This window comes from Panthera uncia (assembly GCF_023721935.1).
Source record: "Panthera uncia isolate 11264 chromosome D3 unlocalized genomic scaffold, Puncia_PCG_1.0 HiC_scaffold_8, whole genome shotgun sequence".
Classification (NCBI taxonomy): Eukaryota; Metazoa; Chordata; class Mammalia; order Carnivora; family Felidae; genus Panthera; species Panthera uncia.
The window spans coordinates 70,862,447-70,886,555 of NW_026057586.1; the positions used below are offsets into that span (position 1 = coordinate 70,862,447).

At 41.6% G+C, this 24,109-nt stretch overlaps 2 protein-coding genes across 16 annotated transcripts in view; one reads left to right on the top strand and one right to left on the bottom strand.

The window, feature by feature from the left end:
- Positions 1-2,823, bottom strand: part of PRR14L (proline rich 14 like) — a 54,755-nt gene extending 51,932 nt beyond the window's left edge. The window contains exons 1-2 of one of the 6 annotated variants that reach the window (XR_007455174.1): positions 2,650-2,821; positions 826-948 (exon numbers count right to left, since the gene is read on the bottom strand). The gene's annotated coding sequence lies outside the window, so the exon portion shown is untranslated. Of the gene's footprint in view, positions 1-825; positions 949-2,649 lie in introns of all 6 variants that reach the window. The other 5 variants (XM_049619063.1, XM_049619067.1, XM_049619065.1 and 2 more) reach the window with 5 other exon arrangements.
- A 3,901-nt stretch (positions 2,824-6,724) lies between these two features.
- The window catches only part of DEPDC5 (DEP domain containing 5, GATOR1 subcomplex subunit), a 125,647-nt gene continuing 108,262 nt past the window's right edge, over positions 6,725-24,109 (top strand). For 8 of the 10 annotated variants that reach the window (XM_049619069.1, XM_049619071.1, XM_049619073.1 and 5 more), the window contains exons 1-8: positions 6,792-6,939; positions 7,644-7,767; positions 10,286-10,373; positions 10,763-10,809; positions 12,728-12,813; positions 13,718-13,801; positions 14,802-14,851; positions 21,236-21,305. In XM_049619069.1, coding sequence (XP_049475026.1) covers positions 7,710-7,767; positions 10,286-10,373; positions 10,763-10,809; positions 12,728-12,813; positions 13,718-13,801; positions 14,802-14,851; positions 21,236-21,305 — 483 coding nt within the window. In that variant the 5' untranslated portion in view covers positions 6,792-6,939; positions 7,644-7,709. Of the gene's footprint in view, positions 6,771-6,791; positions 6,940-7,643; positions 7,768-10,285; positions 10,374-10,657; positions 10,810-12,727; positions 12,814-13,717; positions 13,802-14,801; positions 14,852-21,235; positions 21,306-24,109 lie in introns of those variants that run through there. The other 2 variants (XM_049619070.1, XM_049619078.1) reach the window with 2 other exon arrangements.

The window sequence follows — 24,109 nt, forward strand, 5'->3', positions numbered from 1 at the left end:
ACCAATAATTATAAGGAGTATGCAGTAACGTTATCCTAATAAAATTAGAAATTCTTTTCTTTTTGAATTGAGAACAATCCTCTCAAAACCTTTCTATGTCAAATGCAATAGTGAAGCCGGGAAGCAGTCTAGTTGCTGGTCTCCAAACTGGGAGACCTGGGTCTCTATTCTGGTAGCTGCACGACCTTGAATGTATCACTGAACTCTCCCGGGCTTGTTTTTCACACGTAAAATGAACAAGTCAAACAAAATAACCTCAAAGGGTCCTGCAGCCCATAAAAATCCCATGAGTCTAAATAACTTTTCTGTTTCACAGATCTACAGATACCAACAATGGTGGTAGAGTTCTGACTAAGCCCCACTGCACGTACTCAGGGCATAAGAGGTAATTTAAAACACTTTACACACACAAAAAGATGGAACACTTTTTCTTCTTTAGTGGCAGCAGTAGTGTTAATTCCTATCCCACCAAACAACAAAAACATGAAAAAAAAGAAAACAAACTACCAGTGAAAGATTAACCCCGCGGCTCTCAATCTCGTTAGAATACATTTCATAACACTAAAAACCTGACAAAGTGGCCCTTCCACTTTAGTAGTTCAAACACTCCCTAATACAAAAGTTCTGGGAGCACAAAGTTTACAGCAATAAGTGAAACATAGAAAAAAGAAACAAAGAAACAACAGAACAGAAAACCATGTGCCCAATAATCCCGAGTCTGAAGGTCTCCCCTCCCTTTAATTCCAATGTAAAAGGGCTGCTCAAAATGAAGAACAGTTAGTAACACTGGGCGCTGCCACACTCGTGTCAAGGGACAATACTCACAATATCGATCAGTCCCTCAGAAGTTCACAACACTCCTTTCACCTTGAGAAAGGGGCTTTCTTTTCCAAGATTCGGACACTGTAGCCAATGCCTCCATGAGGGCATTCGGAGAAGGGGCCTCTTCTTGAGGGACAGAGAAAGAAGAATCTTTTAACGAGATCTCTAGACAAACAGAAAGTGGGGTAGGGAAGTCTATATACTAAACAGGGCCCAGCTCTACAACATGGAGTGTGCAGGAAATCTCAAAAGCATCAAGCACTGTTTCCTTTTTCCTTCCTTTATTAGCATGCACAAAAAGGATCCCTCTGTCTCCACATGGGGAGTGAAACAGCGAAAATGCTCCTGATTTCTGACAAAGACTTTCTGCATAAAAAAATTTCATTTCTTTTTCAAAGGAAGAGAAGGAAACCATCTGTGCCATTCTAAATACACTGCAGGAAAGAGTCCTCCTCTCAAAGGTAGAGAGTCTTATTTTTCTTGGGAGAGCAAGAGAAAAGAAGTTGGACGTCCCCTCTTTGAGGAGGGGGAGGTGTGCATATAGCAGGAAGCTTTTTAATCACTACAGCAGGTAGGGGGAGTGGGAGAAGACATCGCTAACCAGTCAGGAAGAAGTGATAGCTTCTGTGGACAAAGGGAAGGCTGGCTTTTGGTATCAATTCTCTCTCCCTCTTTCAGTACAGACCTGTTTCCAAAAAGTCTTTTCTCCTGATTATTCTGAGACCCTCTTTGTTAATTTGGGGAGCATGGAAGGATTTAAAGGGAGAAGTGCCTCTTTCTCCACCCCAGGGTGGGGAAAAGTCTCCTTTCCAGTGAGAAAGGATGAGTTAACACCTGTGATGTGGGGGTGGGAACGGGAGGAGGCATGCATGGAAAAATCTGGGTCTCTATAAAAGATACTAGTTTTCTTTAGTAGGAGTAAATAGCAACAATTTACCAAAAGCTTACTATGTACTAAGCGCTTATACAAATTCTCCCTTAGCCCTCAAGACAATGCTTTACAAAGAGGACCCAAATTAGAGATAGGCTAACTGAGACTCCGTAAGGTTAAGCAATTAGCCAAGGTCACAAGGATGGGAAGTGGGAGACAGACTAACAACTACCACATTCCAGACGCCATGCTCTTAACTGTGCAAGGGAAAGCTCATTGCACACCAAGAGACTTCAGGGAAGAGTCTTGTGGACATTACTGGGGGAGGGGAGAAAGACTGATTTCTAATACCATAAATAAACTCAGGGTCTTCATCTTTATATCTAGGGATAGAGGTGAAAAATAAAAGAAGGAAGGTAAGTCTCTCTTTTACAGGAAAGGAAGACCCCCCTCCCTCCTAACACTTTTAGGCAACTTGAGTCTCCCTCTTCACCTGGGGAGCGCTGACCAAATCGAGGGAAAGGTCTTGTTCGGGGTTACGTACTACCCCTCCTTATTAAAATAAGTTTAGAATCGCCCTCTCGCACCCCAGGAGCGGGTCTCGCGCCGCTGACAAACGCACAGGAGCTGGGGAAGAGCGTACGCCCACGACAAGGGGCGTCGCCCTCCTCGAGAAGTTGGGGGTCCCCCGCCGCATCGAGGTTGAAGAGGAGTATCTCTCCCCCGTCGGAGCCATGACTCGGAGAAGCCGTTTCCCCCTCGCGACGCGGGCCTGGTCTCCTCCCTCTCCCCGGGTCGTTCCGCCGCCCGCAGAGCAGCCTCCGTTCCCTCCGGCGCCCCAAGAGGGAGGGGGGCCCGGGCTCCCCCTCAGCCTGCAACACCCGGCGGAGGGTCCCCTCAGGGTGGTGTGGGGCGGGGCGGCTACGCCCGAAGCCTTCCCGCCCCCGGCCTCTTACCCTGAGGCCTGCTCCGCGGCCCGCGCTCGCCCGCCAGCCCGGCCTTTGCAGCTGCAGCCCAGTCGCCGCCAAAGCTACCTGAGCCTACCGAGCCGAGAGAGCCCGGGGCCGCTCCAGCCACCGCCGCCTCTTCGTCTCTATGGTCTTCTTCCTCCTCGCCCCCCCACCCCGCACTTCCTCATCCGGGGCCCGAGCCAGCCATGCGGGCTCACTCAAGTCCCGCCCACGCGCGGCGCGCGCGCAATCCTAGGGGCGGCTCTTCCCGCGTCAGGCCTCCAGCCAGGGCCCGGCTACAGCAGCCCTCTGCCCCGCCCCTACGGCCGCGATTCTTAAAGGGGAAACACACCTTTTGCCAGGCTCCTACGGAGCCCCAGAGCCCATTGTCTCCACTGCTACTGGCCCTCCCCAATCCAGTATTTTCCTGGCCTGAATGGCTGCAATTCTAGGAGCCTATCTTTGGAAGCCCAGGAGATCCTTTTATAACTTGAATAAGTATTTTAGGTCATGTCACTCCCCTGCTCCTTTGAATCACACTGATCAGTAAATCTAAATGGCACCTCTGCCTCCAGTCCTGTATGGCATCTTGTTTTAACTTCTTCAAGGCTTTATTTAACATTGGATGAAATTGCCACGTTGCATTCATTTATTGACTAATTCATCATCTGTCCCTTCCCAGGCTTGTTCATCATTCTGTGGTCAGCACCTAGCACCGTGTCTGGCACAAGCAGACATCCAACAGACATTTGAAGGAAGGAAAAGAAGATTTATTAAAAAGGGAATTAAGGAGGTTCAGAGAACTGGGGTGCCTGGGTGTCTCAGTCAGTTAAACGTCTCTTGATTTCAGCTCAGGTCAGGATCTCCTGGTTTGTGAGGTCAAGTTTTGCACCCCCTTCAGGCCTCTCTCTGCCCTGAGAGCAAGAAGCCTGTCTGGGATTCTCTTCCTTTCTCTCACCTCCACTGCTAACGTACACGCACATGCCCTCTCTCAAAAATAAATAAACTTAAAAAAAAAAAAAAAAAAAAAAGGAAGTTTCAGAGAATGGAGTCAACTTGTTCCATTTCACACAGCCTTGTGTTAAACAGAAATATGTTGCTTTTTGGGCTTTATTAACTGGGCAGACTAGAGAGCTAGAGGTTTGGATGTTTGAGAGAGATTTTAATTCTCTCTTCTTTGATCAGGGTATCTTTTGAGCTAGTTAACATTTTTGCCAAAATAGTGGTTTTCCCACCTTTGGTTAGGGCTGGAGATATGTAAACCCAAATGCCAACCCTATTGTTTTATAGCCTGTGAATCCAGATATCATCCCATACACGTGTACAATTAACACAGGCTACTACAGATGATTTAATTAGACATTGTCTCTAAAACATTTCTAAATTTACAGTATCTACATCCTCCAGTACTTTCTCAGGCAACTACCGGCCTATAGAAGCGGATCTGAGAAACCCAGTATTACTAGTTTGTCTTTTTGCCTCAGCCTCTAACATGACTGCACAGCACCATTTTTGATCTTGTCTTTATTTTAAAATGTGATATTTTGTTAATAGTGGATTTTTGTATTATTTTAAAAATTATAATAAATATTATTTATTTTGTTCCCTTGAGTTTTTTTTTTTTTTTTTGACACTTCCTTAACATTTTGTGCCCTAAGGGAAGTGTCTCACTAGCCTTACCCACCTTATCCTACTCCTAACCCTGCTCCTAGCTCTGTATTAGGCACGGAGAGGTTCAAAGGAAGCATCATACATATTATGCAACCCCTTAATAGTCGAGGAGAGCCAATTTCGTAATGAATTCCATGCTTTTGGTTAGTCAATAATACTCTACATTTGGGGTGCCTGGATGGCTTAGTTGGTTAGGCATCTGACTCAGGTGGTGATCTCTCTGAGCCCTGCGTTGGGCTCTGTGCTGACAGTTCAGAGTCTGGAGCTTGCTTGGGATTCCATGTGTCCCCCCCCCCCCCCCCCCCCATTAGTGCTTGGTCTGTCTCTCTCCTCCCCAAGAAAAACAAACAAAAAATACATTAAAAAATATAATACTCTAGGGGCACCTGGGTGTCTCAGTCAGTTGCATGTCTGACTTCAACTCAGGTCATGATCTCACAGTTTGTGAGTTCGAACCCTGCATCCGGCTCTGTGCTGACAGCTCAGAGCCTGGAGCCTGCTTCGGATTGTGTCTCCCTCTCTCTCTGTCCCTCCCCAACTCACACTCTGTCTCTCTCTCCTTCAAAAATAAATAAAAGCATTAAAAAATACATATATATAAAGTTCTACATTTATACACAGCATTTTAAATTCTTTTAATTTCAATGACCTAATGTAACACGTTCCTCATTTCATTTGACCCTCAAACACCTTGTGAACAAGGATATACATGTACTTTTTATTCCCATCTGACAAGGCAGAAAACTGAGAAAAGAGAAGGATCTGGTGCAGTCACACTGCCAAAAACAGGCTATTGTGCAGCTGGTTGTAACATAGTGATCTTAGAACCAAGGATCCCCTGGACTAGATCCCCAGTACAGGAGCTAACTGCTCCAGCCTCCCCTAACCTTGACCAGACTTTGACAATTTTTAAAAAGCTCAAAACCTGTCAAAGATTTTTACTAATTTTTGCCAAGTTAAAAAGTGAAATATTTGCATTTCTAAGATAAAACACCAGTCATGGACATCTCTCAGAAGACAGAAATCAAATTTCCTTGAAGGCCAGGGAGAGAGAATCCCATTAGTCCCTCTGGGATGGAAGAATTTCCTACCAGCCACTGCTGCAGATAAAAGTCTGGGGAGATCTGAGCGGGTCCCCTGAATTAGCAACATTAAAATGTTATTTATATTTAACATTTTATCCCTGAAAGTCTTTTTGCAACTGTTGCAGTACACTTGATTTCATGTTTTAATATAAAAAATTACAATTATTTTATAGTCCTTCAACTTCTGAACCCTAAAGTAAAATATGGATGTTTAAGGAAACTCTTGTCTTGCCAGAGCCTCTTCTCCCCACTCCTTTGTGGTATGTGACGCTTTTTTCTTTAAACATTCAGAAAATTTCCAAAAGCCGTAAGTCAATTCGATGGAGATGGCAACTTGTCAGGAGCTCTTGGAGAGTTTCAGGCACAGCCGAGGCAGTTCTGATTTTCTCAACAGAAAGATGTCCTGACAGGGGCTTAGACTGAGCTCTGGCGTGTAACAAGGATGCTGGTTAAACGCTCAGCCTTCACAGCCAAGTTGGACTTGATCGGGTCAGGAACTTCCTTCCGAGGAGTTTAGTGTCCCCTGTTCACCCGTCTGTGAGAGTATCAGCCACCTAATAGGGACGTGACCATTTCATAAGGGCGTCTGTGAAAGCTATTGTAGCTATTAACAACCAGAGAGGTACAGAATATCGTTTGGGGTTTGGAGGGACTTGAAAAGGGCACCCAAATGAATACTTCCCAGCACTGTCCATCGCATTAAATTGCGAGTGCTCAGCTTTTGCATTTTACAAAAGTTCTCCAGGAAACTATTTTGTGCTATTCACTAGCCCGGTGAGGCCAGGCGAGGGTCCATTAACACCGTTAATGGATCCGGGGAGACTCGCCTGAGTTTGCCCTGTTGAGGGACTGAATCGGAAACGAAGCTCCCGGTACGGATCTATGTGATAATGTCTGGGAATAAAAGGATTTTCTTTCGGGGCGCCTGGGTGGCTTGGTCGGTTAAGCGTCTGACTTCGGCTCAGGTCATGATCTCACAGTCCGTGAGTTGGAGCCCCGCGTCGGGCTCTGTGCTGACAGCTCAGAGCCTGGAGCCTGTTTCAGATTCTGTGTTTCCCTCTCTCTCTGCTCCTCCCCTGTTCATGCTCTCTGTCTCAAAAATAAATAAACGTTAAAAAAAATTAAAAAAAAAAAAAAAAAAAAGGATTTTCTTTCTAAGGCTGGCTGCGGTAGGGTCACCGGGCGGGAAACGCAGGAGGCCGCCGGAGTTAGAGGCCGCACACGACGCCCCGCCCCTGGCGAGAGCCCCGGATGGGGAAGTGGCGCGGACACCGAGATGAGGAGGAGGCCCGGCCAGAGCGGCCCGGGGCAGGTGGGCGGGAAGGGGGCGGGGCCCCGGGGCGGAGCCACCGGAGCTGCGCGGGTTCTCAGGTAAGCGCTCTGTGGCTGGGGCGGGCAGGCAGGCTCCTCGAGGTCCGGCTCGGAAGCCGCAAGGGCTGTGGGGCCGTAGGCGGGGCGTCCCGAGGAGACGCAGGGGACCTCGGGAGGGTTGGGGCCTCGGAGTCCCGGCCTGAAGGGGGAAGGGGCTCCGGAGCTGCGGGTGAGTGGGGCTACTCGCCGGGCCCGGGTTTGTGGAGCCTGAGGGAGGGGGCCGTGACCCAGGTTCGAGTCCACTTCCCACTCCCCAGCCCGCTGTGTGATCTTAGACAAGTCTCCATCCCTCTGAGCTGCAGTGACCGCTGCTGTGAAATGAGGGTTGGGGAGGAGGAACCGCCGAGAGTGTGTACAGATGGACGTTCGGAGAACGAACTCCTGCCTTCCTCCTGTTTATACTCTCCTTGCCCAGGAGATTGATCGCGGAACGTGGACGGTGGGAGTGTCTCAGTGTCTGAGTGACCTTGGGCAAGTCCCTTGCTCTGGCCCTCACTTTCCTCATCTACAAAATGAATGCGCTAAACCTCTTTCAAGATCTCTTTAATATTTGGGTGTTATTGTTTTAGATAGAGACAAGGTAGTGAGTGCCCAATTCACTACAAGGTTTCCCTTCAGGGTGTGATAGAATATATTCTTGGAAGTTAGAATCCACCCTGGCCTGAATTCCCCTTTGTTCCCAGATTTTGTGGTTGTTTTCTGTTTTTTGTTTTTTTTGTTTTTGGTCCTCCAACCCTCCTCGTAATTGGAGGAGTGATTTCATCCAAGAGTTGGTGCTGCCACTCATCTGAACAGTACTGGTATATTCACTGGCCTAAAACCAAAGAGCAGTTGCAAGGAAAAATCTGACATCCCAGCCTTTTTGTGTTTCAGTGGCAGGGAGGCAAGATGACTTCTCTCCCCCAAGCTTGGAACAGCTGAAGGAAACAACAGTACAAGATGAGAACAACAAAGGTCTACAAACTCGTCATCCACAAGAAGGGCTTTGGGGGCAGTGGTCAGTATTGATCCGTTTTGGGGGGTTGCGTAAGTTGGCTGAGGTTCTAGTGTGTCCAGTGCTTCAAAAATGACACACTGACTCGTGACAATAGAGGCTGGAAGTGACTTAACTGAGCGAAGCAGCAAGTGTAATACAGTAGCAGGGAGGGCAGTAGCATGCGAGAGCACAGGCCCCTTCTAAAAGCACTTGTGTTCTGATTTTTAAGGAACGATGTGAATGTTGCCAGTTTACTACCTTCCATTTATTTGTATTTTATATTATGTATATACTATATATGTTCTATAAAATCCTAGTCTGCACTGGTTTGGCAGATAAGAAAAACTTACATTCATTGAGAGCAGTAGTAAATATACATTAGGTATGATCAAAGCATGAACCTTTGCCTGGTTTCCAGGCATAGTAAGAAGGAGCAGGACACAGCATATTGTTCTGTGCTAAACGAGATTTTTCAGCTCTGCCTCTAACTTTCCCTGTGACCTCAGGCAAGCCCCTAGTTTATCTTACTTACAACCTCAAGCACATTAGAACAGTGTCTCTGTTTCTCTTAACACCTTGAGTCTATAAATATGCAGAATAGGATGGCAATTAGTAATACGATTTTTTTCTTTTTGTAAAGAAATAATTTTCCTTTCTGTCCTAACAACCTTATTTGCTTCAGAAATTGGAATTAACAATACGATCAGTCATTTAAAAATTATGTTTTACTGTGTATTTGCTCTTATGTATGTGTAAGTCTCCCAAGGGCAAGGACTACCCAAAAGGGAAAACACTAGTTTCTATATCATAAAGTTTGTGGAGATTGAGTAAGATGATGTATGTAAAGTAGTTAGCAGAGTACCATGCTCAGTGCCACTCAGTAAATGTAATCATTATAATTACCAGGACAATATATACCAGGCAGTTGCTATATTTAAAATACAATTTTTGGGGCACCTGAGTGGCTCAGTCGGTTAAGTGTCTGACTCTTGATTTCAGCTCAGGTCATGATCTCATGATCTGTGAGAGCGAGGCTCTGTCGGGTCTGTGCTGACAGCACGGAGCCTGCTTGGGATTTTGTCTGTCCCTCTGTCTCTGTGCTTCCCCAGCTTGTACTCTCTTTGTCTCAAAAATAGATATTTAAAAAAACTACAATTTCTGCTAAAATGCAGACCTTTGTTAATATTAGACTTTGTATTAATGTCTATTAATGATAGATGCTGCCTAAACATTTGTGGAATAGAATTGAATAGACAACAGAAATAACTTGTCAGAGAGAAGGATGCAAGGCTATAGTATGTACAGTGTATATACAATGTATGCAAGTCTACTATACAATGTATAGTTTACTATAGCTAGGTGCTATACCCAGTCTCCTTCAAGACTATGATTAAAAACACATCCAACAAACTTAGCTGCGTATCTATGCCAAACATAAAGGTTGTGAATATGATAAGGTCCCTTGTCCTTAAGGAGCTTTCAGCTTGATGTGACAGATATGCAAAAAAAAAAAAAAAAAAAAAAAAAAAAAGATAAAATGAAACAGTGGAATTTGTGCTCAGTGCTCAGGGAGTTTAATTCAGACTATGGAAGTTAGGGGAAGGCATCACAGAGGATTTGGCATAAAACTTTCAATGGAAGCAATGTACCAAATAAAATTTGGTATTAACCCAGTGCTTTGCCATCCTAGGTTGAATTTTTGTTGGATTTGATTATATTTGAAATTTAGATATACTTATTTGTCATGGATTTTAGCATAATTAAAGACCATATCTTTCTCTCAAAATTAAACCAGAAAAAAAAATCACTCTGTCTTTATGGTTCTGAGTTTGTTATATAAGAAAGAGTTCTCCCCACTCCCAGTGAGGGTGGGGGAGATAAACATATGAAATTATGTCTTCCTTGTATTTTAAGAGTCTCATTGGACCCTAATGTGAACTGGTATCCAAAGTTTCTCCCTGATCAAGTGCTGCCTCCTAAAATCTAAGGCATTTTATTTGGCTTGTTTTTTTTCTTTTTCTTTTTAATGACATGAGAGGTGGTAGGCTTTAGGCAGAAGGAACCCTGGACTAGTAGTCAGTCTTGGTTGTGCTGTTATCAGCTGTTTACCCTTAGGCCTGTATCACCTACATCATTTCTTCACTTCTGTTACATCCGAAGATTTATTATGAGGATCACATTAAGACAGTATTTTTGGAAATTCTTTGAACACTATATAAATGTAAAGGATTGTGCTGTATCTGTGGCACCCAGACGGTTTGTTCCCGGTGTATGCCAGGTATGTGATAACTCAAGGGAGTAAGGTGTCCCAGAGGTTTAATTTCCAGAGAGCAAGGACTGCTTTTTCCCTGGGATCGTTGGGGTGGTAGTAGAAAGAACATGATCTCTGAGGACAAAGGTCCCCAAAAGTTGACCCACTCATCTACTCACTAGCTTTGTCCCTGTATGAGGTTATGATGACCCAACCTGAGAACGTATACCATAACTGGTTGCCCACATGAGTCTCTTTTCTAATTGAAATTGCCCAATTATCTTTCAGATGATGAGCTAGTCATGAACCCCAAAGTGTTTCCTCACATCAAGCTTGGAGACATTGTGGAGATTGCTCACCCCAATGATGAATACAGGTAAACCTCTCATTAGGATCAAGGGAACTAATTGGACAGGCTGATGTTTCTGAATATTTTGTTTAAGGGGCTTGATGGGCAAGACAGCTCTTAGCTTTTACATAAAAATGTTCCTGTTCTCTAGGATTTGATAAACCGAGGATCTTTTAAAAAGTAGTCTATTCTTTCGTTTTTAAAGCTGAAATGAGAACTCTGAAAATTGTGTAGCATTTATCTGTTTCCTTGAGTGCAAGTGCATAGTTTCTTTGTTTCTAAGAGAACTTTCTCCCCTTGTTGTGCTGCAGGTTACATTATGTCCAGAGGGATCTATTTGCCTTTTGTTGGGGGGTGAAGAAAGCTGGTTAATTACCGCTTACAGCATCCCATCTCTTTGTTGCTTTTTTCTCCAGCCCTCTGCTTTTGCAGGTCAAATCACTTAAGGAAGATTTACAGAAAGGTAAGAATTCCATCTGTCTTCTCTAAGATTTTTGTACTTAGAGAAACTGTTTCAGAAACTGTAAGAAATGTCTCTTCATAATCTCAGGGAATGTGGGCAGCGTACTTCTTTCCTTATCAAATTGTGTTCCCTTAAAAAAATTGTCAGATATTGAAACTGCCAAGGAATGTCATTTGTCAGCATCTTGAGGGCACTGAAGGAATCATCATCTTTTTTTTTAAGGGTTTATTTATTTAAGTGATCTCAGTACTTAATGTGGGGTTCAAACTCACAATCCCAAGAGCAAGAGTTGCATGTTCTACTGACTGAGCCAGCCAGGCACCCCAAGAAGCCATCTTTCTTGTCAGGGGGAAAGTTAACCTGCATAGGTGAAGCTTTATGCTTAACTCCAAACAAAACAAAACAAAACAAAACAAAACAAAACAACTGTTGGCAAAGCATGCTTTCCTAAATATTTTTTCACAAGATGTGTGTGAAGTGCCTACTCTGGGTGAGACAGGATAAAGAAACATTGATCATTACCTATCACAAATGCAAGGCACTGTGCTGAGAGCTTTTTGTAATGTCTCTTTCTTTTTGTCTTCCCACACAACTCTTGACTGAGTGAGGAAACTTAATCTCAGCGAGGTGAATTAGCTTGTCTGAAGTCAGTAAGTGGAGGAGGCAGAGCCGCCATTCTACTTTCTCATTCTGGATCTGATCCCCTTACCATGGGGGATCAAAGAACCAAAATGTTAATTGATAGCAAATAAAGTAATTCCTTAAATAGTACTTAAAAGAAAAAAAATTATAATGTATTCTAAAGGATTGTGATGTCCATTACAATACAATATGATGGGGAAATATTTTATAAAATCCAAATCCTAATAGTTTCTTCCTTACCCTCACCATCCCATTTCCTGCCACCTGTTATGTTTTTTATTTACCAGATGTATGGGTTCATTGAAAAGTTTGTTTCTCTCTTATCTACCTTCTCTACTTTAATTCCAAGTGAGAAGTGATCTCCTTCCTCTTCTGAACTTTCATAGTTCTTTGAACTTTTTTTTTTAATGTTTTATTTATTTATTTTTTTTAATTTTTTTTTCAACTTTTTTTTTTACTTTATTTGCTTAAATTTTTGGGACAGAGAGAGACAGAGCATGAATGGGGGAGGGGCAGAGAGAGAGGGAGACACAGAATCGGAAACAGGCTCCAGGCTCTGAGCCATCAGCCCAGAGCCTGACGCGGGGCTCGAACTCACGGACCGCGAGATCGTGACCTGGCTGAAGTCGGACGCTTAACCGACTGCGCCACCCAGGCACCCCTGTTTTATTTATTTTTGAGAGAGAGAGAGACAGAGTGTGAGCAGGGGAGGGGCAGAGAGAGAAGGAGACACAGAATCCGAAGCAGGCTCCAGGCTCCGAGTTATCAGCACAGAGCCTGATGTGGGGCTTGAACTCACAAACTGTGAGATCATGACTTGAACCAAGTTGGACACTTAACCAACTGAGCCACCCAGGCGCCTCAGCAGTTCTTTGAACTTTTTGAAGTTGCTTCTTAAATTCGTTATTTTCCTCTGTCTCCATTTCTGTCTTATTTTATTTTATTTTATTTTTTATTTTATTTTTTTTGCACAGAACCCGGTGTGGGGCTTGATCCCACGAACCATGAGATCATGACCTGAGCTGAAGTCAGACACTTAACTGGCCCAGGCACCCCTCTGTCTTTCTCGTATTTTAATTGCTAGAGGCTCAGGCTTATTTCACCTGCTTGCTTCACCTAAAAAGCAGAGAATTCAAAACTTTAAGATGCTGGAAGGCAGAGAATATTTCTTGCCCATGTCCAAGGATCATTTGTGTTGCATGTCAAATGAGTATTTATAGATTAGAAACTTGCTTCTTTTGAATATGTTATCTGATCCAGATTTCTTCTGTTTCAGAAACTATTAGCGTGGACCAGACCGTGACTCAAGTGTTCCGTCTAAGACCTTATCAAGATGTTTATGTGAATGTTGTAGACCCTAAGGTATGTTTTGGTTCTGGACTTGAATATCTTTTGGGAATGATTAATACCATTCCTAAAGGTTAGGTCTCTAAGGTAATAATGAGTTGCTTAAGTATAGTGTTGGACTATTAAATATGTGGTTGTATATAGGTCATTTAGATTATAGGTATTATGTAGGTTTCATTTAAAGCCCTCACCCGGGGCGCCTGGGTGGCTCAGTTGGTTGAGCGTCCGACTCCGGCTCAGGTCATGATCTCACAGTCCGTGAGTTCGAGCCCCACGTTGGGCTCTGTGCTGACAACTCAGAGCCTGGAGCCTGTTTCAGATTCTGTGTCTCCCTCTCTCTCTGAACCTCCCCCGTTCATGCGCTCTCTCTCTGTCTCAAAAATCAGCAAAGGTTAAAAAAATTAAAAAAAAAAAAAGCCCTCACCTTTTTTTTTTTAAAGTTTGTCCTAAAAAGATTCTATATATATTCTGCTTGTGAAGCTAATAGTAAAATTTTCTATTGAAATATTATAATTTTTGTATGTGTTCTTTTTTTTTTTCTGAAATGAGAAATGATGTTATAATAGGTAAAAATTATTGTGTATAAGATACTATTTACATTCTCTAAAGAAATAAAGCACAGAGCTCAGTGGCCTGTTTATGTGCCAGAGTCAAGACTAAACACAGAATTATTACTTTGGTACTCTTTTCACTTAATCATGATACAGCTGTTGTAGCATCTGTTGTAGACTTATCATCTGTGCTCAAAAGTCTTTCCTGGCAGGATGAAATTCTGTTTGTCAGGTTTCTGTTATTGGATGGTCTTCCAGTAGTTTTTTCTTGCTAAAATGGTTCTTCATGCTTAGTGTGCATTATCTTAAGACTATGAAGTGTGGCAGAGTAATGCAGAAAGATATATTTATTTGATTATCCCTTTTAGGATGTGACCCTTGACCTAGTGGAATTAACCTTTAAGGATCAGTATATTGGCCGAGGGGATATGTGGCGATTAAAGAAAAGTTTGGTAAGATATGATTTTAAAAAAAAAAGTCTCTTACTTTTCCCATTGTATTAATCCGTGTTCCTCATAGAGATAGATTTAGTGGAGAGAAGAGTATAAAATCCTTTCCAATTCCAGCATCATAGATAATTATTGTAAATTCTTTGTGTATCTTCTTCCATTCTCTTTTTGTAGTTTTTTTGAGCTTTGATTTGCTTGTTTATAGATTTTTACTTCACATTTTTCTGTTTGGATGGTAAATTATAATATCGTTTTACATTTGAATGGAACTTTAGCTTTCAGATGTTCACATCACCTCCCTGTGGACAGGTATTTATTACCCATATAAATTTATTAACTTATAGATGTGAGAACAGATTGAAAAGGTAAGTGATTACCCAAGCCAAAAAAACCAGTCAGTGGTTGACACCAAGCTAGAACCCAGATTTTGTTGCTTCCAGGTTAGACTGCTTTTTGCCACATCCTGCTCCTGTTTTCTTGGTTTCTTTATTTTGAATTAACATTTTCCACCTAAAATGATCAGTTCATTGCGAGCTGGTACTGAACATTCTTCTTATTAAGCATTTTGAGTATTATGAAGCAACGCATTGTAGGTAGAATTTTCTTTCATACAGTGTATATTTTCAGAAAAAAATGTTTGCTCATTTTTTTATTGGATGGGAGAGAGTTCCATTCTATAAATTGAGAGCTGAAATAAGAAATCAATGTTCTGTAATTAAATGAGTATGTAAATGTAGATATATATGCAAACATGTGTGAAGATAAGTGTATTAGTGAGCCTAGGCGTTTATTCTTACTGTTGTCTATACTTGCCACACTCGTAAGAACCTACTGTTATACCTGCCCCAGCAGGTTTCCCTATGGGGTAAATCTATTACTCCCACATTAATTGAACCTTGGGTTGTTAGAAGAAATTAGAAAGGCAGGAGACTTTCTTTGTGACCTTTTATGGCCTTGATGTATTGTTGAATCTCATAGTCTTTCTCTTTCTGTCTTCCCTTAGGTCAGCACATGTGCCTATATCACTCAGAAGGTGGAATTTGCTGGCATCAGGTAGATATTACATCACTCGTGACTTATCAGCTAGTAAACGGAAGTAGGATCTAGTGTAGTAACTGGGCTGCATACAGCATTGGAGGCATGTGGATGTCTGTATGATAAAATACACAATAGCTTAAAATGTTAGATTGTTGTTGCTGAAGCAAACTGAAAAAAATCCCAAAATGCGCTATAGTGGTTTTAAGATGAGTGGAAGTTGCTGAAGCCACGTGGTATTCTGTAATAAAGGAGGTATAGACTCATAATTTTAGAACTAGAAAAAGCCTTAGATGAATGTATTTAATCAAGCTTTCTCATTTTACAAATTAAAAAACATATTTGGAGATACAAAATGACTAGCACAGTAGTTCCTGGTTTGCTGCCTTTTTAACCATATTGCATGACTCTTGATTTATTATAATTATCCCTAAATTTCAGTTTGTGGAGAAGAGCAAAAAAGGGCCTTTTAATTCAAAGAGCACATTGTCCACAGAATAAGGCCTTCAAACAGTGCAAAAAGGTGTATAATGAAAAACAAATCCTTCTTAGAAAAAATGGTCTCTTTCCTGAAATTCATTATGTATAACACAAGCATATTTACATCTGGTTGACTCACTTTTAATGGCACTAGAATTGACCAGTGGGTTCTGGTGATGTAGTCTGGTCCTCCATTATGAAGTTCCCCATCAACTTTTCTCCTAATGGTTTCACTCATTTATGATTGTTGCAAGATGGTGATTTTCTTTTCTTTTCTTTTTTCTTTTCTTTAATGTCTATTTATTTTTGAGACAGAGAGAGGCAGAGAGCACATGTGCATAAGCAGGAGAGGGGCAGACAGAGGGGAGTACAGAGGATCTTGAGCAGGCTCTGCACTAACAGCAGAGAGCCCGATGCGGGGCTTGAACTCATGAACCAAAAGAGATCATGACGAGCCGAAGTCAGATGCTTAACTGACTGAGCCACCCAGGTGCCCGGGTGATTTTTCTACTTCAGTCATTTCTCCTACCTTTGTTAGCTAGAATCCTTTTTGTAAAGAACTTTTCTTCCTCAACTAGACCTGTTTGATTAATCTGAACTACTGATCCTAAAGGAAAGAAAAGATAAAGGATTATTTTTTTCCCCCAAATGGGGACGTTTTAAAAGTTGGAGGATCAAGGGGCTCCTGGGTGGCTCAGTCGGTTAAGCGTCCTACTTCAGCTCAGGTCATGTTCTCGTGATTTGTGAGTTCGAGCTCCATGTTGGGCTCTATAGTAACAGCTCAGAGCCTGGAGCCTGCTTCGCGTTCTGTGTCTCCCTCTCTCTTTGCCCCTTCCCCACTTGTGCTCTGCTCTCTCAAAAATAAGTGAAAAATAAAAAAAAAATTTTTAAAAATGTTGAAGGGTCAAGATTCCTTGAAAAATCTTAGAAGATTTTAAAGCACAGCCCACGAAGTGACTAAGCCTTGAGCAAAACAAGACATGCAACCTAGATTCACGCTTTCCAGTACAAGCTAGTGTCTCCAAAGTGGTGGGCCAGGAGTCAGGAAAGCTGTAATCTACTCCTGCACTGCTGGTGATTAGCAGGGTGATGTGGGCAGGTCAGGGAGACTCTTGAGTCTACTCTGCAAAATGAAGTGTTTGGTTTAGAATCTTTTTCTGTGAAGGACCAGAGAGTAAAGATTTTGCACTTCAGGCCACATGGGTCTCAGGTCTCTGTCCCAAATTCTTAGTTTTTTGTTTTGTTCAACATTTAAAAATATAAAATCCATTCTTAGCTGTGGGCCATACAGACATAGGAGATGGGCTGAATTTGACCTGCAGGCTATAGTTAGCTGAGCCCTGGTTTAGAAACCCACTCAGATGCCATTCATTCTTACAATTCTTGTTTTTCTGCACAAGTGCCCTTATCCATATGGTACCAGATATAGAAATGAAAACTCCTGACATAACGTCAGGTTTAGACTTTTAAAGATCTGTCCTAATATTTTGCTCATTCATGGTTAAATGTAAGCCACAAAATCTACCATTTCTCCAGAAGACTTATTTATAGTCTTCCTATGCTGAATCAAAAGTCACTTTTTTTTTCTACATGGAGGCATGCAAATTAAAAAAAAAAAAAAAAAAGGAAGATGCTCTGGGACCTCATATAAAAAAAGATAGTCATTATTTATATAAAGTCATAATTATTAAATAATTTTTCTGTAACTTAGTCTTTTCACCCGGTAATTGAGTTAATACATAAGGACATATGAGACAGTTCCATTACCTTGAGACCCTGCCTTTGAAATGTCATTTTTCCTTCGAAGGTAAACATTTTGATTTTCTCTGACTAAATTCTCCATGTATTCTTTAATCCGTACTGCAATCAGTATTTTTTTAAAAAAGTAAAGTTTTAAAAGAAAAGTATTGTATGATCTCCTAAAAATTAGCATTTTGCTTTTTTTAAATGTGGAACTTAGAAACCTATTTGATAGACTTAGAAGTCTATTTGATCTCATTGTGAACAAATCTCATTTTTCCAGATAGAGTTTTTGGGACTGTTGACTAGCTAAGGTTTCTTTTTTTACTTAAAAAAAAAAAAAAAAAATTGTGTGTGTGTGTGTGTGTGTGTGTGTGTGTGTGTGTATGTATGGTTTCCTGTTGGATCTGCCGTACTGCAGAGGATCATCTGGGATCTTCTCTGATTTGAATTTGATTCTCTGGTGGCCATTCGGTTGGAATGTCTTTCCTAGTTATAGAATTAATATTAAGTACCACTTGTTCATCAAATGCTAGATACCAAGCATATGCTAAATATTTTTATATATAATACTTGCTCATTGTAGACCATTTGAAAAACAGATTAAAGAAGCAGGAAAAAGAAACAATTTACCACTCAGAATCAACCACTGTTAACATTTTGACACAGTTCTGTCAAAATGTAGTACCCTTTTTGGCTTGAGAACATATAGTATATATGATTTTATATACAATTAAAAAAAAAAAGAGCCCAAAACAGTTTTCATAATTAAAAAGAAAACATTTATTCTAGAAAATTTGGGTAATACAGAGAGTATAAAGAAGAAAATTTACAGTGGTATATAAGCCTACTATGTGCAGATAACCATGTTTAAATTTTGGTGTGATCTTTTAGTATTTTCTTTTAAAAAATATTTTTTAGGGGCATCTGGTCACTCAGTCGGTTGGGCATCTGACTCTTGGCATAAAGCCTGCTTGGGATTCTCTCTCTCCCTCTCTCTGTCCCTCCCCTGCTTGCTCATTCACTCTCTCAAAACAAAATTTTTTTTTTAATTAAAAAAATTTTTTTTAATGTTTATTTTTGAGAGGCAGAGCATGAGCTAGGGAGGGCAAAGAGGGAGGGAGACACAGAATCCGAAGCAGGCTGCAGGCTCTGAGCTGTCAGCACAGAGCCCAACACGGGACTTGTACTTACCAGCTGTGAGATAATGACCTGAGCTGAAGTTGGACACCTAACCGACTAAACTGCCCAGGTACCCCTCCAAAAAAATTTTTAAGTGATCTCTGTGCCTATCGTGGAGCTTGAACTCAAAACTCCAAGATCAAGAGTCACATGCTCTACGGACTGAGCCAGCCAGGCTCCCCTTAGTGTTTTATTTTCATATATACATACACATGCTTGTATTTTTACTTAGATGGTGATACTATGTGTACTATTTTGTATCCTTTTTTTCCCACTTAAAAGCATATAAACATTTCTGGTGAAGTTAAAACTCCTTGTAAATATTGTTTTAATGGTTCCATGATACTCTGTTTACTTAACTGGTCTGCCATTGCTGGACATTTAGGTTGTTCAAAGTTGTGCTGTGTGGATGACACTACAGCGACCATACTCTGCGTTTATTTTAACTTCATATTCACAGAATGATGAAATTTAGCTGTAAAAGATAGTGGAGATCACTGACTCCCAGCAGCTCACTTGATAGAAAAGGGAGGGGAAGTGCCTGCCCAAGCTGCTACATAATTAAGGACTAGTGCCCCCCAGGTCACCTTTACCCTCCTGGGAGTTGGCCATGTGCCATTCTGCCTCTCTTGTAGGAAGCCATGTGCACTCTTGGGTTTTGCCCTGGGGATATGGATTTTACACTTGCATCTGTCAGTGGCTCTGTTTCTTCCCTTGAATCTGCGGAAAAGACAAGAGAAGCTACCTCAGGGCCAACCTCAATTCCTGTTTGGGTAAGAGCAGATTTTAGGTTTAGGAGCAAAGGTCACGATTGCATTTTCTCTGTGTGTTATAAAGAACCATTTCCATTGGAATGATAACTGTTTCATAGTTCACCAAGTCCTCTCATTTATAGTATCTCATTGGATCTTCCCAAGAGCTGTAGAAGATGGATGGGGCAGGGTTATTAACCACATATACTGATTTTTCAAAAACTGGTTCAGATTGTGGCTTGACCTCCACAGAGAGTGGAGGTGCAGGAATCTAAGCCCAAATTTTGTAACACTACTTTGTCTATACATACTAGCAGAAGTTGGTGAGTTAGAGCAGTAACAATGAGCTCCATTTAGAGATCTGGTTAATCTAGCATTCAGTAGCCTGTATGCAGAGTACTTCCTGCTAATAGAACTCAGAGATCTTGGGAACATTGCATCCTTCCTTCTGTTAAAGAAACAGAAGTGCCTTCTCAGATAAGGCTTGCTACTTGTCCACTCACAGACACACTGAGCAGAGGAATGCCAAAAAGCACCCCTGTTGCTGAAAGCAGAGCTGGGAAGCATATTTTAATGTTTTTTTTTTTTTTTAAGTTTGTTTATTTATTTATTTTGAGAGAAAACACGAGTCAGGGAGTGGCAGAGAGAGAGGGAAAGAGAATCCCAAGCAGGCTTTGAGGAGCCCTATGTGGGACTCAAACCCACAAACTGTTAGGTCATGATCTGAGCCTAAGTTGGACACTTAACCAACTGAGCCACCCAGGCACCCCTGGGAAGCATATTTTAAAAACCATGGGCTTGGTCCAGCTTTCTTCATTTTACAGGTGGGAGGGAAAGCCAGTAAGGCTGACTGATTTGTCCAGTGTTTCTCAGGTAGGCTGACCTGTGACTCATGGTACACAGCATTTTCCTTGCTTTGATTTTATCTTTTCTTCTTTTTTTATGAGGACTGATTGCTTAGGGCCAGACAGGAGATTGCTTTGGGGTTGGTAGAAGAGAAGGGCTTGAGTGGTTGGTTGAGGGATGATTATGAGGTATTCAGATAACAGCTACCACTTCCTTTCCAGAATAGCATTTTGTGTTAATATTTACCAGTGGTATAGTTCTTGCTAATGCAAATACCTGCTAGTACTTACTTGAGCACCTCCTATCCCAGAACTGTCCAGAATAGTTTCCCCACATTATCTGGTTTCTCAGAACAGCTCTACAAAGTAGATGTCATTATCTCCTTTTTTAAGATAAGGACACTGGGCCTCACAGAGTTATTTCCCCATGGCTATTCAGCTAGTTCAGTGACTCTTAGAACCTAGATTCCTGATGGGACTCATTCCACTCAAGTCTGATCTCCTCAGAAGGCCATGTTCTTTGAACTGTCTGTCCATTTTGTGCCCTTAAAAAGTTGCAGAGGAAAAGACATTAAGCCCCCCAAATGCAATACCAAATTGCCATGAAAACTTTTCAGCAGAATGGCCTCCATTGAATGTGAACCCTGTCCCTATATGCCTCCTGACTGCTTGTCTTCTTTATTAAAGTATTTTTTTTTTTAAGTTTTTATTTATTTACTTTTGAGAGAGAGCGAGTGAAAGAGAGCAAGTGTGTGCACACGCACAAGCAGCTCCTGGGAGGGGCACAGAGAGGGGGACAGAGGATCTGAAGCAGGCTCTGCATGCACAGCACAGAGCCTGATGTGGGGCTCGAACTCATGAACCTCGAGATAGATCATGACCTGAGCCGAAGGCAGATGCTTAACTGACTGAGCCACCCAGATGCCCCCATGACTGCTTATCTTCTAATTCTGATATTAGGATTGATTTTGTTTCTGTTGAAACTCCATGTTCATGAGAAAGTTCACAGAACTTTCACAACTGTTGAAGGCTGGGATTAGCTAAATTGTTCATTAGTTCTTCCTAACTGTTGTTGTGATGTGGACCCTTTTGAGATTTGACAAAAGTTATAATTCTCTGCCCAGAAAACTTTGCATGATTTCAGAGAAATCATGGATTTCCTGAATCCCTCCTGAGAATGACATGTTGTTTATAGAGTCCCAGATTAAGAACTGTCATACAAATTCAGTACACTCTGAGAATTCTTTATGTTGTGTAATCTTTTCATGGCTTTCTGGAAATCTGTAACTGGCCAGGTCATTTGAGGATAAATATGAGAGTACAGTGAGCCACCCTGAAGTCATCCCTGTTTCTTCTTGGTTTATGTAAGACTTGTAATAACTCTTGCATGTATATCTTTTCAGGGCACAGGCTGGTGAGCTGTGGGTCAAGAATGAAAAGGTCATGTGTGGTTATATCAGCGAAGATACCAGGGTGAGATTGATAAAATGCGTTTGTGGTTTTGTTTATTCATACTGTTAGGTCTGAGTCCTGAACTCAAAAGACAAAACAGAGACAAGCAAAAACTTGTCTCCTGATGGCTACTCTTCTCAGGTAGATAATATTTTAATATTGTCAAGGATGTCTGAAATTCTACTGTTTTATAGTTGGATCTATCCAGTTTGGGGTTGATCTTCATTTTCTCTTCTGAAAGAGGTCTAAATGTGGAAATGTAGTGTCTAACCTGCAGGCTTCTTTGCCTATGAATACATCGCAAAGGTTAAACTCAGTAGAAGATTACAGTCAGTAAACATGAACAGAGACCTTTGCAAAGGAAATCTCGTTCTTTGGTTCTTTATCCCAGTTGGAAAAAGCCAAACTGAACAACTGTAAACATTACCCATGCTGGTGAAACCACCTGTCTGCTCTTCCTTGTTCTCATCCTCTGCCTCCCTTGAGAGCAGTGGTTTGAACTGAAGGTGATACTGCCTCCCCAGGGGACTTTTGGCAATGTCTGGAGATATTTTCATATGTCACAGCTAGGATTATGTGAAGAATGTTGCTAAACATGATATAATGTATAAGACAGATCTCCAGACCAAAGAATTATCTGGTCCAAAATGGCAGTGTTGTGGTGGGGGTGCTGTCTGGTGTACTGTGGGATGCTTAGCAGCATCCCTAGCCTCTGTGCACTAGATACCAGTAGTGCCCTGCAGGTCATGACAACCAGACATGTCTCTAGAAATCACCAAATGGCCCTAGTTGAGAACCAATGCCTTCATAGGTAACTACTATCTGAATTTTATTTTTGTATTTTTCCTTGTTTGCGTAGTGTTAATACATACGTATGTTACTCTAAACAGTTTACTGTATATTTGTTTTGCTTATTTTTAAGCTTTATTAAAGTGAAATTAAAAAAATAGTCCTTTTTAGCTAGCTTTTTTTGTACTTGATACTGTATTTTAAGTCTATAATTAGGAGTATATGGGTTATAGGTAAAATAATGCCAAACTCTTTTTCAAATTCTTTGGACCACTTAGTATTCCTAGTAGCAATATATAAAAATCTGTTGTTTTTCATTTTTTTCCAACACTTGGTGTGAGATTTTTTAAAGTTTCTTGCAGCTCTAGTGGGCATAGATTGGTATAGTGATCTTGTTTTGCTTCTCTCCAGTTTTCTAGAAATTTACTCTTTTTTTTTTAAGTTTATTTACTTTTAAGAGAGAGAGAGAGAGCAAGAGCGAGTGCATGTACGTGCTGGGGAGGGGCAGAGAGAGAGGGGGACAGAGGATCTGAAATGGGCTATGTGCTGACAGCTGAGATTCTGATGTGGGGCTTGAACTCATGAACTGTGAGATCATGACCTGAGCCAAAGTAGGCCACTTAATTGACTGAGCCACCCAGGTGCCCCTCTAGAAATTCACTCTTGGGGCGCCTGGTGGCTTGGTCGCTTAAGCGTCTGACTTTGGGTCAGATCATGATCTCATAGCTTGTGGGTTCAAGTTCTGCATTAGGCTCTGTGCTGACAGCTCAGAGCCTGGAGCCTGCTTCAGATTCTGTGTCTCCCTCTCTCTCTACCCCTCTCCTGCTCACTCTCTGCCTCTCTCTCTCTGTCTCTCTCTCTCTCTCAAAAATAAATAAACATTAAAAAAAAAAGATATTACTCTTAAGCATGATTTACAAAGACTAGGATAATTTGGTGTATGTTTACCTCTTCAACCTTATTCATACACTTATAATAAATAATATGGAAGCGCCTCTTGTGTGTCAGCTACTGTACTTTTTTTTTTATACTTTGTTTTTAATATATTTTTTAATTTTTATTTTAGGGAGGGAAAGAGAGAATCCCATCGTGGGGCTTGAACTCACGAAGCATGAGATCATGACTTGGGCCGAAATCAAAGAGTCGGACATTCAACCTACTGAGCCACCCAGGTGTCCCTACACTTAATTTTTAATGGCTCCTGGCTGGCTCAGTTGGTAGAGCATGCCTCTCGACCTCTGGGGCATGAGTTTGAGCCCCGCACTGGGCGTAAAGATTACTTAAAAAACAAACTGGTACAGAACATTATCCATGAATATCCTTCATTCTAGAGGGGAATTCAGAGTGGGGAATTCCCATTCAATGGGGATGCACAGGTAGACAGCACAAACAAGATCCCTCCCAGTAAGGAGCTTACACTGTAGTGGGGAGATAGATGTAAGTAGATACCCAGTCCATAAATGTGGTAATTACAGATTATGATGAATACTCCAAAGGAAATTAATTGGGTAATGAGAAAGACTGAGTGTGGCCACCTTAGTAAACAAGTGAGATAAATGAAAACTTCTGAGGGAAAGAGATGGGCATTGTGGTAGAGAATAACAAGAGACCTTCTTTACAAAGGTGGGCAGGGAGGTGTCTCCGAGAAGGTGCCAGAAAGGTGAGACTTAGTCAGTGTATGAAGGTTGAGACAAAGAGCGTTCCAGGCAGAAGAAACAATTGTGAGAGGCCAGTGTGACAGAAGCCTAGGATATGAATAGGGAGAATGATGTCGATATGAAGGTGGTCTGGTTCCAGCCAGTTCATGCAGGTCCTTGTAACCAGTGTAGAGTGTATTCTAAGGACGATCTGCTGAAGGATTTTAAGGGGGGAGTGATTTCCAAATTAGGCTTTCAAAAGATTACTTATTCTGTTGGATTTTTTTGTTGTTGTTACATAAGTTAATACCTTTGTTATAGACTAGTGATGTTTCAAATGGTGGAACTTCTACTGGTCTTTGAATTCTTTCAGGGCTGACTTTGCTGTGATGGCAGAAG